Source organism: Medicago truncatula, chromosome 2 (genome assembly GCF_003473485.1).
Source record: "Medicago truncatula cultivar Jemalong A17 chromosome 2, MtrunA17r5.0-ANR, whole genome shotgun sequence".
NCBI lineage: Eukaryota > Viridiplantae > Streptophyta > Magnoliopsida > Fabales > Fabaceae > Medicago > Medicago truncatula.
This window is the reverse complement of record NC_053043.1, coordinates 390282-405103: the sequence shown is the minus strand read 5'-3', so window position 1 is coordinate 405103 and position 14822 is coordinate 390282. Positions and strand designations below refer to the sequence as shown.

At 35.2% G+C, this 14822-nt stretch overlaps 3 protein-coding genes, 1 non-coding gene and 1 pseudogene across 4 annotated transcripts; 2 read left to right on the top strand and 3 right to left on the bottom strand.

Annotated features, from left to right (window-relative positions):
* Positions 1 to 767: 767 nt before the first annotated feature.
* LOC25485880 (SNW/SKI-interacting protein A-like) lies at positions 768 to 1860 on the bottom strand (annotated as a pseudogene).
* A 1785-nt stretch (positions 1861 to 3645) lies between these two features.
* LOC11421154 (nifU-like protein 2, chloroplastic) lies at positions 3646 to 7135 on the bottom strand. Its single transcript, XM_003592886.4, has 4 exons — positions 6941 to 7135; positions 6759 to 6855; positions 5958 to 6268; positions 3646 to 4105 (listed from the first exon to the last, which is right to left on the bottom strand). Exons 1-4 carry the CDS (start codon positions 7013 to 7015, stop codon positions 3917 to 3919), a joined length of 672 nt encoding a protein of 223 aa, XP_003592934.2. The 5' UTR covers positions 7016 to 7135; the 3' UTR covers positions 3646 to 3916.
* On the top strand, positions 4836 to 4961 carry LOC112419626 (U11 spliceosomal RNA). Its single transcript, XR_003009751.1, has one exon. It is a non-coding gene; the product is annotated as a U11 spliceosomal RNA (small nuclear RNA).
* A 277-nt stretch (positions 7136 to 7412) lies between the features above and the next one.
* Positions 7413 to 8513, bottom strand: LOC11418812 (WEB family protein At1g75720). Its single transcript, XM_003592887.4, has one exon. It carries the CDS (start codon positions 8379 to 8381, stop codon positions 7665 to 7667), a length of 717 nt encoding a protein of 238 aa, XP_003592935.1. The 5' UTR covers positions 8382 to 8513; the 3' UTR covers positions 7413 to 7664.
* Positions 8514 to 11517: 3004 nt separating this feature from the next.
* Positions 11518 to 14459, top strand: LOC11421155 (uncharacterized protein At5g49945). Its single transcript, XM_003592889.4, has 3 exons — positions 11518 to 12564; positions 13569 to 13772; positions 13883 to 14459. Exons 1-3 carry the CDS (start codon positions 11593 to 11595, stop codon positions 14111 to 14113), a joined length of 1407 nt encoding a protein of 468 aa, XP_003592937.2. The 5' UTR covers positions 11518 to 11592; the 3' UTR covers positions 14114 to 14459.
* Positions 14460 to 14822: the final 363 nt, after the last annotated feature.

Sequence of the window (14822 nt, the reverse complement as noted above, 5' to 3'; positions counted from 1 at the left end):
ATTCTGAAATAATGTGAGAATATTCACAAAAATGGGCAGAGAAAGTTTTCCTTTGCCAACTGAGCAGAATCACCCAGGTAGTTTATATGCACCATCAACGAGTAAGTAGTAGTTTTACAAACCAGTAATTGGCCAGATTCATTGCACTTACTGCAAAGGTTTCGTCCTCTTGATTCAATCATTGCTGGCAAATCTTGACCAAAAGCGTGCTGGGAGCTCAGGAATTCATCCTTTTTCGCTGTAAGATCAATCTTTTCATTGTAATACACATCACTGTCACTTGATAACTCTGCTCCACAATCAAAGACAGTATAAACTAAAGCTTTATCATTGGCAACTGGCTTTTGTGAGCCATTTAAAGATGCAACATTTGGTTCCTTTTGTTTGGGTTGAGATTCATTATTCATATGCTGAACTTTATCAGCATTACCATCATTTGTTGGAATGGGCTCAACATGTACAATATCATTAGTTTCATCGGTTAATTTATTACGGCGAGGCTCAACTCCAGATGTATGTTGAGGATAAATGTTAGTCTTCATACCAATACAACTTTCAGGAGCCAATAGTGGAACACTAGTCGATTCACTAACCAGTAATTGACCACCCTTGTTACACTTCTTATCAAGACTTTCCTTTTTGCGCCTTTTCACTACGAGATTAAGATTTTCACCTTGATACACAGTTGTGTCACCTGATATCGGTATACCACAATCACATAAGCATGCCTTTTGGACCGATCTCCATCAGAACTATCTCTCGCATTGAAGATATAGCACTAGCTTTCCATGGCCTTCTTACCCTTCTTGACCTCGGTCAAGAATTGATCAAGACCAAATGGATCAGCTTCGTCACTCTCAAACTCTACTGGCCTATCCCTCGGAGTGAGAGGTGCCCTTTCAGAAGCCCCGGTAAATCCTTTGTCAGTCTTCTCCAGCTGCTCATCTGCACCTCCATAAGCTTCATTATCCTGGTTTAATAGCTTTTCATCATGCATGACCTGTGTGCCTTGTTTAGTATAAGACATACCAAGAGCAACCTTCTCACTTATATCACGATCCTTATCTCTAGTAATCTTGCACTTCTTTCCCATGCCAACATCCTTAGCATATAACCTTCCCTCCTTTTCCGAAGCAACCGGAGGAGCCACATGACTAATTCTCTCCGAACGCGCTTTCTGAGTCCTGCTCTTTCCTTTCCTTCTCCTTCAAAAGAATTTTCTTTTGTTTAAATTTTGGTGGCTCAAACGGATCAACAGACATCTCAACCAGAATTAAACGCCGCATTCTGTTGTGAAGGTTTGTACTTTATATACTTAGAATCCTAATTATGATTGGGAACATTGACGCACTAAGCCTCACATTAACAATCTTCTCAAGTGCCGCAATCTTCGTTTCCTCCACCATTTCATCATTCTTCAAAATCATTGGTATCAAATCCTTGTGCTGGGTATATACAAATTTCTTCGCATTCTCATAGCATCATACGCAACATTACCATGAACATCAACCGTAACCGTAAGAATCTCTTCGAATTCTCATTCCTTTCCATATCAAGTGGATACTGTATCACGTGGATTTCCGGGAAAGCTCCACCTTCACCGAAATCCTCAACCGGATCGTTTCAGATACGGTGGTACAATTGGTTCTCCTCTTTGGTTGTGGTGAACAGTTGCTTAAACCAAGGATCGTAGCTATGGTGATAGTATGTTGCTGTAGATGATTTTGGTTCCGGAAGGAGTTCCTTCAGAGCCTCCATGGTTTTATGAACAGTGGAGGACGGTGGGGTGAGGTACGGCAGCGCAGGAGGAAGACGTTTGGTGTGTTTCTACTTTCTATTCTATTGTACGTATCACTCTCAACTAGCTCTTTGTTCCGAGCCACAGGCTAATTATGTTTGCAAAGTAACAAAATAGAAATTAATTATTTGTACCAAAAAAAAATTAAAAATAGAAATTATATTCATTTTTTGTTGGTACAAATTAGTGATAATGTCAATATTACATAAATAGGTTTGTACGGTTAAAACTATTATGAAATAAAATTCATCTTTTTCTTAAAAAAAGGATCTACCTAATCCTTTTATATGATCGAAACCTCAAAACACGTCAAACCACAAAACAACCAACACCCCTATCACACCATATATTTTAAAGGATATCATGTTCATTCAAAATACATAAACAAAATTGATATTGTCTTGCAAAGAACTATTGTCAGACCAACACTTTGATGTTAACGACTACTTCATACGACAATATAATCATCATCATATCCTGTGAAGAAGACAAATGACTCATTGATAATGATAAAATGAAGATAAACAAATGTGAAAACACCATTAGATTAGACGAGAAATAATATAATAGAGATCAATAGAACCATGTAAAGAAATAAATAATAATAACAAACATCAAATTGCAAAACCCTTTTTACAAATAATGCGTGACTATGGTTAGAAGGTTTAATTTTTTTTTAAGGAGGTTAGAAGGTTTAATTGTTACTCATCCATCTCACATAATGGTATTTCATTCGAGATATATACATTACTTTAGAAAATGATTGTTTATACTAATTGTTAGTGTAAAATACTCCATCAGATCACATTTATAAGCAAAAAAAAACTAATTTTTACATTCATTGAATACCTAATAATATATTAAGAGCAAAGCATCCTTGCACTTAATTTTTTTTTACGGTATTCTTGCACTTCATTTATTATTTTTCAGCCATATATTTGCAACTATTTTAATCAATAAGTGTAACGCATTAATATAAAAGTAATGAGTGATTTATTGATATTATATAATAATGATGACAAGTAGTTTGGGATAAATATGTCAAATGAGACATGTGAGAATGAGAAAGTTTATAGTAGATGGAAAATACTAATTTGAGTTCGAGTGAACAAACATTTCAGTAAATTTAATGGTGGTATCAACATTGGTGTTCATCCTTTTTGCTCTACGGGGCAATATTGGCTGCGAGTGATTGAGAGTTGAGACACGAGTGAGAGAACAACTTAGTAACAACATTACATTCGACACTCCCAACTCAATAGTGTCCCACAACTTAGATTCAACTCATATCAGCAACACAAAGGATTCAATACTATAATTCATACTTCCAATGTAGCACAGAATAAAGTTAGGCATACACACATTCCACAACAATACCACATCAAGTCAACAATCTCTTCATCGATGGCAATAACCAGCGTGTAGAGCATATCATCAACCAAGCATCCTTAGTCAAAAGATAGATTATTCTACTATCAAAGAATCTAAAATGTCTGGTCCTCAACTGACATTTCTCATCAACAGTCACCAATGTGGTATAAGTGTTATCAAATAATCCACCACTAATAGAATTTGGGATCCCTGCAACATTTTATTGCCTCACAGATAATTGATGTTTTTCCTCTCTACAATATAAGCTTCAGATATACAAACAACCTCGTCCTTTAAACCCCGTACTGGCAATAACCTCACGAACTGCCACAAATAGTTTTGACACTCCAATTCAAACATAGCATCCATATTCAAACCGTACTTGTTCAGCCACTTGATAACGTTAAGCTCTTTCCACTAGTGACAACATTATGGAGTTTAGAAAATATAGCTAACTTATATCAAGCAAATCAAGATACATGTTTGATTTTTGACATTATACTATTATAGTCAGGATAAACATGTAGCCATTCTATGAATCACGATTTCAAAATAATGGAGCTACAGATACACAATAAACATTAGTTTGACTTTGACTGTAATAATAATGGAAGGCTTCTTCCACTCTGTGAAAACATTATAATATTGAATTTACTATACATCACATGTCATACTTCATTCCCATTGGCGTTCATGAAAAATTACAAGAATGTCATTACTTATCTTCTCACTTTGTGTACCAAAATATCATAGCAGCTGAACTGCTGCTATGGCAGGTATTTTTTCTCGCAATTTTTGTGTAACAGCAACACGCACAGTCATGACACCGGCAGCTGGACCTGTGATTCGGACCTTTACTATTGGCTCCTCAATTGCTACCAATTCAAGAGTTCCACCAGCTGCCCCTACCAGGTACGGCCTTAATTCCTCTAGAACCTGAAACAGTCTCTACATATTAAACTCTGCAAATGTTTCAGATAAATATACATAAATATGCGCTCTTTATAAACTAGCTGATAACGATGATAATCTTTATATAATAATGACTTGAAAAGATAGAACAGAAGACTACATTCTTGTCCCATTTCTTGTGTCAATATTAAGCTTACTCTGATCTTTTAGACCAGACTCAATAACCATAATCCTACACATACAGAAAAACGCAGAACTTTTGAATTCTAACCAACGTACACAAACAAAGCATTTTTCTTTTAATGAAACGCATGGGCTTGATATTGAAGTTGAAGACTTTAAGCTACATACTGACAGCTAGTACTCAACCTAAAATCCCATACCACCAAATAGACAGTGTACAGAATTGAGTAACAGCAACAGTTATAAGGCTAGACATTTACTTTCTATTGTATAAAACTGGCTACTTCTTACATGGAAACTCTTGATCAATGTAAATTTTTAGTAAACTTATATAACAAAATACTTTTAAGAAATTCTATGACAGAAAATGTGTAACTTCATCCCAAATGGTTTGAATTTGACAAATGATTTGTCTTCTATGATTGTCATAAAATTGTATAGTAATTTGCACATATTGCAAAACTTATCATTCATCAATTCTTCTTTTTCCTTTGAAGTCAATTATCAGATCATCTATGTTGTTTTTTCAAAGAACTCCCAAAAACTTCAACTACAGGTGTGTTAATTTTTTTTAAAGGGCCGGTTGGGTAATTATGCCACACTCACCTTCTATTGGTGAGTGTTATATTGCTATCAAGACATATGGTAGACATAATTTTTATAAATCATAGGGTTGGGTCATTAAGCCGACCCTTCATAAAAAATATTAGTTTTTAAAAATTGTTTTTGGGTTTTAAAGAAACCTTGTTTCAAGAGACGTTTTGTAAATAGCTGAATTTAAAACTTGATTCTATTTTTCAGAACAGAAAAACAGGAACACCTCCAGGACCCAGGTTGTTTTTGTTCTCTTTTTTCATTTTCTCTTGGGGAAAATTGCATTAGTCTCTGCTTCTATTTTGTAAAAGGCATTGATCTCTCATCAATTACTCATCCCCTTTCTATTATGAATAGAAGTCAAGAGGCAGAAATTTAATCCTATTATTGGCATAACAGTTGATTATGTTTTAGAGCTTCAAACTAAATAATCCTCCTTTGTCACTCTAACCCACAAAACATGGTACTTCTGCCATTCTGGTTTCTAAATCTGATTTTATGCTCCCAGTATGATTGCAATGCCTCCTCTGAATCTAGCTGGTAGGCTTAAACGATATACAGGTAAATTTGGCTTGTGAAATCCTATAATATTTAAGTTGTAAAGACAAAAAAAATGCAAAAAAATTACTTCATTCTTATATATACCAATTCGAAAACATATCTAATGCTCTATTATCTTTTTCAAGATATTCATAAAATGATAAAATAAAGGCGAGTTACATGTCTCTTTAAATAAAAGTGATCTGAAAACAGATTTATCAGGCCTTTATTATATTATACACCACAAGTGTTTTCAAAAGCAAAAAAATAAAATAAAAATACAATCAAGCAGATGCTATATTTTTTTCATTCACTTTGATGATTTTGTTAATTTGTCAAGTCCGCCTAAGTACTATATGCTTCAATTTTCATGTACTTTATGATGTGTTGTTTCCCTCTTAAAGCTTATGTAAATACTTGTACATGTGTTGTCATTAGAGAAAGCCTAAAATATGCTATAAATTTTCTTAAGAAACAACAACATAATGAACATTCAAATAAGGAGTGTGACACATGTTGAATAAGCAGTTTAGTATATGCAATGTTACACATAACTAACCTTCTCTATATTTTCATCATTTAGCTCGAGACCAGTTTCTTCATCAGTTACCGGTTCGACTGCGACTATTTCAGGGATCTTTTCCATTAATCGACGCTCAATGCCCATTTTCATTGTCATAACAGAACTCGGACACGACCCACAAGCACCCTGTAACTTCAACCGTACAACATTTCCATCGATTTCATGTAGAGCGACATTTCCACCGTCTGATATGAGATACGGCCGAATTTCATCCAACACAGTTTCTACATTTTCAGCAGTTAATGGCAATTCCACAGCTGGATTTGGAATGGCAACGGCCTTTATAGCTGTACAAACATAATAATGAAGATCACATGTTAGGTGCCAACTCCCAATTTCCGAAACTGAGTTGTTATACTAATGAAAATGCAAAAAGAAAGAAATAGTGAAGTTGAATTTGGAATTAAGCCTCCAGTGCCATGCTTACTTACATTCATGTACATACAAAATTGTATAGATAAACAGCAGTTTAGTAACAAGCTTGTAGGTGCTTATGTATAAACTATTCCTCTAAAAAAAGATAAAGGGACTGTTTGGATTTACTTATATGAGTATATCCATTGTTATAAGTTTTGTGAGACTGTTTAGAGAGAAATTATGAAAACAAATAATGAGATTATTAAATAAGTTATTTTCAGATTATTTTCATAATTGTATAAGATAGCTAATGAAAACAACTTAATTAGTGTATATATGGATTATAGAGGTGAGCAAATTGATTCTGAAATGTTTGGTTGGTCTGGAGTAGAATTGATTATAAAAAATCAAATAACTAACCAAATGGAGGTTTATGAAAGCAGAGGGAAGGAGGCGGCAGAAGGTGGTTGTTACTAGTTGACCTAAAAGGAAGATTGGTACCAAAAAACATCGTGCCCTGCAACAACGAATAAAGTAAGTATATTAGAACGAGAAAAGAGAAAAAGAAAAAACAAGAAGATAGAAATGAAACCAACTACCACCTTTCTGGTGAAAGAAGAAGGTTGAAGGACAGTTCTGCAGTAAGATTGTGTGTTGAGCACCACCACACCTTGCATCGGGTAATGATTTTCTTTCGTTTTGTTTGACCTAATAATCAATCAATCAATCAAGAAAGGAAATATGTGTTTTGTTTTGTCCTTCTCTTCCACCACCACCCAAACACCATCGCTAATCGCAGCACCCACCAAACTTCCGTTTCTTCCTTTCTTTCTTTTTTTGGGCTTTTTCTATTAAGCCCATTCCTTACTTTACGCTCTAATTTTAATTAATACACCTACTAATAATTAATACTTGTTTTAAATATCATTTTAAATAAAAAATGTAATTCACGCAAATTATTATTATTTTTATTATTTTTTAACGAAGAAATGTAAATTATTTATTTTTGAAACAGAAGGAATGTGAAATTTGTAATGTTAATTATTCCTATGTTTCCTCCGATCTCCATAGCCATATTTGCCAAAGTTTCAATGGGTGGCAGACCGGAAGAGCTTTGTTCTTAATTTTACATATATATATATATAATACAATAGATACAAACATAAACTTTTACATAAAACTTAACCAAAACAGAAAAGAAAGAAAAAAAAAATGGCACACATCCCAGAAATTAATAATACAAATTTTAGCTTGGACCTGTATTGGCCCATAATCCCAGTCACACACGAATGAATTAAAAAAAACAATGAAACATAGATACATTAATTAAAAAGGAGAAGCATAAAGAGGATTATTATGATGATTAGTAGAATTCTTTCTCTTGAAAAAGAAATCACTCAAAAGAGGGATGATTGGCTTCTGCTTTGTGCTCTTATTATTATGTCTCTTTTTCCCTCCTCCAAAAATATGATCGTTTTCTCCAAGACTAATTATATGAGCTAGTGTTTGTGAATTTCTCATCATTTTTTCACTTCCATCACTAATATTCTCAAACCTCACAGTCTTTGCAGCTGCTTTTCCAGCTGCTGCAGCCTCTGCTTGAGCCAACTTGGACATGTTCTTGTGAAGCTCAGCGTTCATTGTTGCCAATGCTACCTCAGTTTCACTCCCTCTTTCCTTCAACATCTTCAGCTCGGTTTTCGTTTTCTCAAGCTCTGCCTCCAGCTTCTTTATTGTATCAAAAATGTTGTTTTCTTCTTCTTCTTTAAATGGTGGTTTGATGGGACTAATTGGTGATGGTGATGACGGCATTGATCTCCACGATGGTTCTCTCTTAATAGTTACCGAAGGAGAATAATAAGGTGCGGTACTGGAAGTGTCTGAGAATGAGAATGGTTTTGGAGATGGAGAGTATATTTCTCCAACAAGAAGCCGTTCTCCGAAGATGGCTACGGCTTCTTTGACGGAGCTGAAAGGACGAGAGGTGTCCACGGTGGAGCTATAATCAGCGGTAGGGGTCACCGACATAGGTTCATGTTCCATTGTATTTGTTTTGTTTGTTGAAGGAAGGATATGGGAATTGTTATGATCAGTACTAGTATTTGTTTGAAGCCAGGTTGGTGTTTTAATTAATTGTTGGTTTCTTTGCTTCTACTTCAGAGTTGATATATAGCTAGGAATAGTAAGAAATGCGGCAGGTTGTTATTTGAAGGCTAAGACACAAAAAATTGGATTGTGTTGCTGTTCATGAAGATGACATGCTAACTAACGGTTAAATCAAGGGACAAACATGTTTATGGGTTTATTTTAGTTGTTAAAAACCTAAGACTATGTGATCGAGAATGAGATGGATTACATTTACATGAACCTAATAATTTGTACCAAACTTTCTTGATTTTGGCTATTGCATAACTTTTTTTTTTTTTTTAATCGACAGATATTATTAAACGTCATCACCGCAAGTCGCAGGGTATGGACGAAACAAGATACAAATGGTGCCGCATATAGACGGTACACCATAACCACTTAAAAACACCCATGAAGATAAACCCACCAAAACACATCACCACCTAAAACAGACTCCTTCACAAAAACAAGCATTGTAAACACAAAATTCACCACCGCCCATCGTCACTATTCACCCCCAAAGAACACCCTCAAAATAAAACTCCCAGACCCCAACACCCAAGCTGAGCCACCTATCGAAGAGCACCTGACTGAATGAACATGCAGCTTCCAAAACCTCGTGACCTCCGATCCACCAAAAGAGCACAAAAACAAAAGCTCAAAAACCAACTTGAGTCAAAGAATTGACTCCCGATCTCAAATCAAAAGTGATCAGCCCACCAGACTTTAGTACCAAATTAGCAGGGCACCCCTCGCCCCGGTGTACCAGAGAAAAACCAAATTAGCATTTGTAGAGCAAGGACAAGTTTCTTAAAGAGATGGACCTCATATCTTTTAAGTAATTGCCTCATAAGCAGAAGCTAAATTGAATTGACTCCATCATTAGAAAGTTTCCATGCCAAACAATCTGCTACATTGTCCCTTAATTAGGTGGCACAATTCCTCCGCTTCCAACACTCCAAATATGCTATTATAGACAAATCGTATGGCATTCTAAAGCAGGTTTCACACTAGCAGTATGTTATTTATAAATGTTAAAGATAAAGCAAACATTATAAAGTTGTTTTTATAAGTCACTTAACCAAAGAAGTAAAGTAAATGTTAGATATAATAATCCAAATATTTAGAGATGAAGCAAATTGTATGACATTCATTCTACAATAAAAACTAAAAATACTCTTTAAATCAGAAGTCCAATGTTGGGTGCTCTTTGGCCAAAGTAGACCTCACCGTTGGAATGCCTAGACAAGATTTTCACAATTGAAAGGCCAAGAACAGCTTGAAACTGTGAAGTAATTGTTTTTAAAAAAGCCTTGTGAGGATTTTCCTCAAGTTCGTTGTATTCTTGAGTTCCTATTTCAGGCATGAGTCGGCGTACGGCTTTCTTTTTAATTTGAATCTTTGACACTTTTGGACAGATAATTATTGTTGTTGAATCTTCTTGAGAAATCTTCAAGTGGAACTTTTTACAAGTTTTGATTATTTGAATACTTCGAGCGAGGATAGTAGTAACCTTAGATGATAATTTGTGGCTTCTTTGATACATTTTGACTTTCAACGAGATAATGCTCTAACTAGAAATGTTGAAAGAACACGTATGAAACTCATTTACAAGATATATTTTTCATTCTTGCATACTAGTGTCTTTGTTTTTCTTTTCCTTTTACTATATTAAAACAACCCACATGTTTCATCGATTTGTAAACCTGTCAACTAAAAACTCACCAGAAGGGCAATATTATGATCCCACTACCTTTATTGTGGCATAAGCCATTGAAATATAGTTTACATGGGTCCAAATTTACATAATATTGTTCAAAGTTGGAATAATTGTGAATATAACGATTTTATATCCCTTCATCAGGCAACCTTAAGAAGTATCTTATTATGGTTCATTGTCACCTCTTTAACCGCCCCCATCTTTTATTGAAGCTACATTGCATGAGATTAATGTCAATTGGAATCCGTCCATACCACTTCTTTAATTGGGCACTTTGGTCTTTCTTCCTGCATAGGTCTTATTTGGAACTCCATAAGTGATTTTATTCGTGACTTCACTTGTAATCTTGATCGTTTTACTTCAGTTATGACTGAGCTTTGGGGTCTTGTTTGTGGTTAGAGGTTGACGGGTAACTTGGGTATCAATTTTCTTATAGTTGAGATGGACTTTCTCCTGATGGTGGGAATGGTGGAGTTTCGTCAATTTCAAAATCATCATCTTTTACCTCTTCTCCAATAGATGATATATCTTATGGATCATGGTCACTAAAAGTGTAAGATCAAGCATGTTTATCGGAAAGTTAATCAATGTGTTGATAAGCTTGCAAACTTGGGTCATGGAGGAGATTTTGGTTTGGTGGGGCTAAATACTCCTTCATCTTCTCTTAAGTTGTTATTGTTTGATGATCGGAAAGGATTTTCATCTCTCATATAGTTCTTTTATCTTTGTTCCTTTTTTCTTATCTATATGGAGGAAAAAAAAAAAAACTTTTATGATAACCTTCGTTTTCTCTTTTTTTATTGGTAAGAAATAGCATAGAGAGAGGAAAAAAAAAAGTAAAAACATGATTTAAGTATGGGAAATGATAGCCGGTGCCCTTAATGCAATAGTTAAGAAAACAAATATAATAATCTTACATTGGGACTTGCATTCAACTCCTCAAAAGTCTAAAAAAGAGCATTTTAAACTTAAAACTTTTTTTTTATCTCCTTAACCATTGCCCTAAGGACTAGTATGACTCTTTAAATATAAGAGAGGAGTAATGTTAGGGACACTCTATTTTCAACACTCACTCTCTTATTGGATGAAACTAGTGTATGTCCCACCACCTTAAGTGGAATCCATTTTCAATGTGTGAGATCCACCTTGATTTAAACCAATAAAGTGAGTGTTGGTAGCACTACTCTCCAAGAAAGAGCTTATAAGAGAGTTGTTTACTCACAACACAAAATAATAATGGTCTATGAAATAGTGCCAAAAAAAAAAAAGGCAAAATTAGTTTTGATTTAAGTTTGGAGTAGGTTGCATAATTAATTGATTATTATTAATTTTAGAAGAGTTGAGAAACAAGAAGAGCTAACACAACAAAAACTTAAGACACCTTTACAGCCTCATTTCCAAATTCCAATGGCAAATCCAAAACTCTTGTTCTTGTTCTTCTTCTTCGCTTCACTATGCATCTTCTCAACCCTTGTTCATTCCGATTCTCATTTCGAAGGTTTCGAAGCCGAAGACGATGACTCTGAATTCGAAGAACCTTCCATCGATCCAGCTTCTCTCCGTTCACCTCCTTCTCAATTTCTCTCCACCGATCCCAATCCAAACCCTATTAATCCTACTCCTTCTCCTTCTCCACCCTCCGATCTTCCCAAATCCACTCCTCCTTCAACCACCACCTTCGATTTCTGGGACGACGATGAATTCGAAGGTCTTCCCACTCAACCACACCCTGATTTCCAAGTTCCAACCACCGATCCCCAATCCACCGATAACACCAACACCACCGCTTCTGATAATCAAAACGTTAAGCCTCAACCACGTTCCTTCACCGTTGAGATCGTTTGCGGAAGTTTTCTTATCATGTTCGCTCTCAATTACTTCACTGGTAAAAAGGAAAACGAGAACATAGCACTTTCATGGGCTTCACATTTTGCTGCTAAAGATTCAATTTTTGAGAAAAATTTCAGTCTTTTAGGGATCGGCGATGGCGGGGATGATACTCCTTTGTTGTTGAAAGAAGGCCAAACAACGTTTAAGTTTTATGCTAGTGGTAGAAGATACTGTCAAGGGTTGTTGGCTACTATGGAGTTGAAGAGTAGACATGATCTTATTGCTAGGATTTATAACATGGTGGTTCCTTCAAAAGATGAGATTACTTTTGAGGTTTATATGAATGATGATGCTATGGATCATGTTGTTTTTGCTATGGCTAGAAAGAAAGCTGCTAAAGCTATGCATAAGGATTATAGGGATTTGCAGAGGTTTGCTACTATTATGACTCCTCCTACTTCAAGGAAGTGGGTTTCTGATGATCTTGCTGTTATTTCTGAGTCTAGGGAAGTTGCTTCTGATTTGATCACTGATGCACTCATTGACCAGGTTCAATTTTCATTCATTCTTTTCATTTTTCATGTTTTAATCATTGTATGGTTCATGCCAAGAGAGATGAATAAAAGGGAATTTAATGAATCTATCTGTTTGCTGACTGTTGAATGTTGATATCGTTTAAGCTTAAGAAGAAGCTCTGAGTTTTAGCTTTTAAGGTTATATTGGTTTTTCCAACCTAGTAGTTATCTTGGCTTATAATTTGGTCGCTTGTGTAAAGTTGTTTAGATGACATTTTTATGACACTACTTAGTCATACTACTACCAATAATGATGTTTATGATGATGATTATGTATCCAATGATTTGTAGAGGAATATTATGGTATGAATAATCATGTCCAACATTTTGGCGATGTTTGGGAAATCATTTCAGCTAACAGCAATAATAATGTTCTATCATAAACTTTGGATCCAACTCATTTAAGCTAAGCGCTTATTTAATAAGCTCTTAATATATAGAGCTTATGTCATAAGCGCTTGAATTCTTAGGTGAATATGCACACTGAAGAGCTATTTTATGTTCCCAATAACTTTTTTTGTTGTAAAAGTAGAATTTGCGGTGGATGGAAATCGAAGAGGGGATATGGGTGAGTTCCACATTAACTGTTTCTATAAGTTATCACAGAGAGGGAGCCTATCATACTCATGGACAGGTCATACACTGTCCTTCGAGATTCTCCCAAACACTTACAATTGTGTTTATGTCGCAAGACAATTTCATATATGCTCTTCTGGACATTCCCTTTATGTGGTTTCTGTATAACAGCTTTGGTTTCCCGCTTCATTTTTTTCATTTTTTTTTTCCTTTGATAGTTTTGTTTGTTACATATTCTCTTGATGTTAGATCTGTGAACTAGCCATGCACAATCATATTCAAGGTTATGTGAAGTTTGAAGTTTGTTATAGAAACTGTCTTGGATCATCTGCACAGTTCTTATTTTATTGAAGTTAAAGTTTGTTCTTGGACTCAAAATCAGCTATTTTTTGTATACTGTAGGTTTTTGGTGACAAGTCTTTTGAGAAATTTGGAAAAGGATTAATTTCAGTGCATTTCTCCGACAATCACCCTGGCATACACAAGAAAGTATTGCTGTTCAGGTTTGTTCTTCCAGCTGCTAAAAACATGGCTGATATGACTCGACTGGTGGCTCTTGTTCCATATTATATTGACTTGATTGGAAGATATAAATTGAGTTCTCAGGTGAGTTAAATTGGTCTACCATATTACCAATGTATACTTTGCTTATATTAATTTATGAACGTCTTTATGATTGGTCCTTGATTAACTCATGTGCATAATACATAATCCAGGCCCGGTCTAAGACAGAGGCTGCACGACAAAAGGTTGCCCAAGAGGTACAGAAAGAACTTCGAAATATTCAACAAGAGGCCATGCAAAGAAGAAAGGCAGAGAGGAAAAAGATGATGGAGGAGGCTGAGGCAAAGCTCGGTGCAGAGGCCATTCGAAAGAAAGAAGCAAAAGATCGTGCTCGCCAAATGAAAAAGGCAATGCCAAGAATGAAAATGTCCCGTGGTGCCTAATTCTTGATGATCTGCAGGTAGAATTGAAGGCCATCCCCCACCCAACGAACGTTATAGTTGGGTCCTTGCCTTTTGTAGAATCATGGCAATGTACTTCGTTAGTTTTCATTTCCTCCCATGTTAGCTAGATAGACGTGACCACATTTTGGTGGATTTTGTATGTACCAAAATTTGGATCTTAGAAACATTCATAAGCTCCTGATAACTTTAATCTACATCCTCAGTTTCTAGTTGATTGTTGTTTTTCCCCTTTTTTGTCAACATGCTGAAAATGCATGCAATGACAAATGCCTAATGAATTTCCTTAAAAAATTTCACTTGCTATTTGGCCTAGCAAGTTCTGTCATGTGGTGCATTTTTGTATTAATCACAGTAGCTTACTGGAAGAAGACAATGTTGTTTCTTTCAATGCTATTTTCTTATTATTTGATTTTTTTGGAGAAGTCAAGTTAAAGCATCAAGAAGCTATAAAACAAATGGATTAAAAGAATTTGAGTCTTCTTGTTAAGGCAAGAATAATTTTAAAAAACAAGGTAAACGAAATACACTCAAGTGTAAATTTGAAACCAAATTTCTTCAAGTCCTTTGCTTTCTTTCTTTAGTTACACAATGAGTCACAGTGTTACTGGTTGCTATCATTTAAATGAGTCAAGATCCTCTCCATTTTGAATTAAAGTCTCTAAATTTATCGATACATTGCCAAATCTGG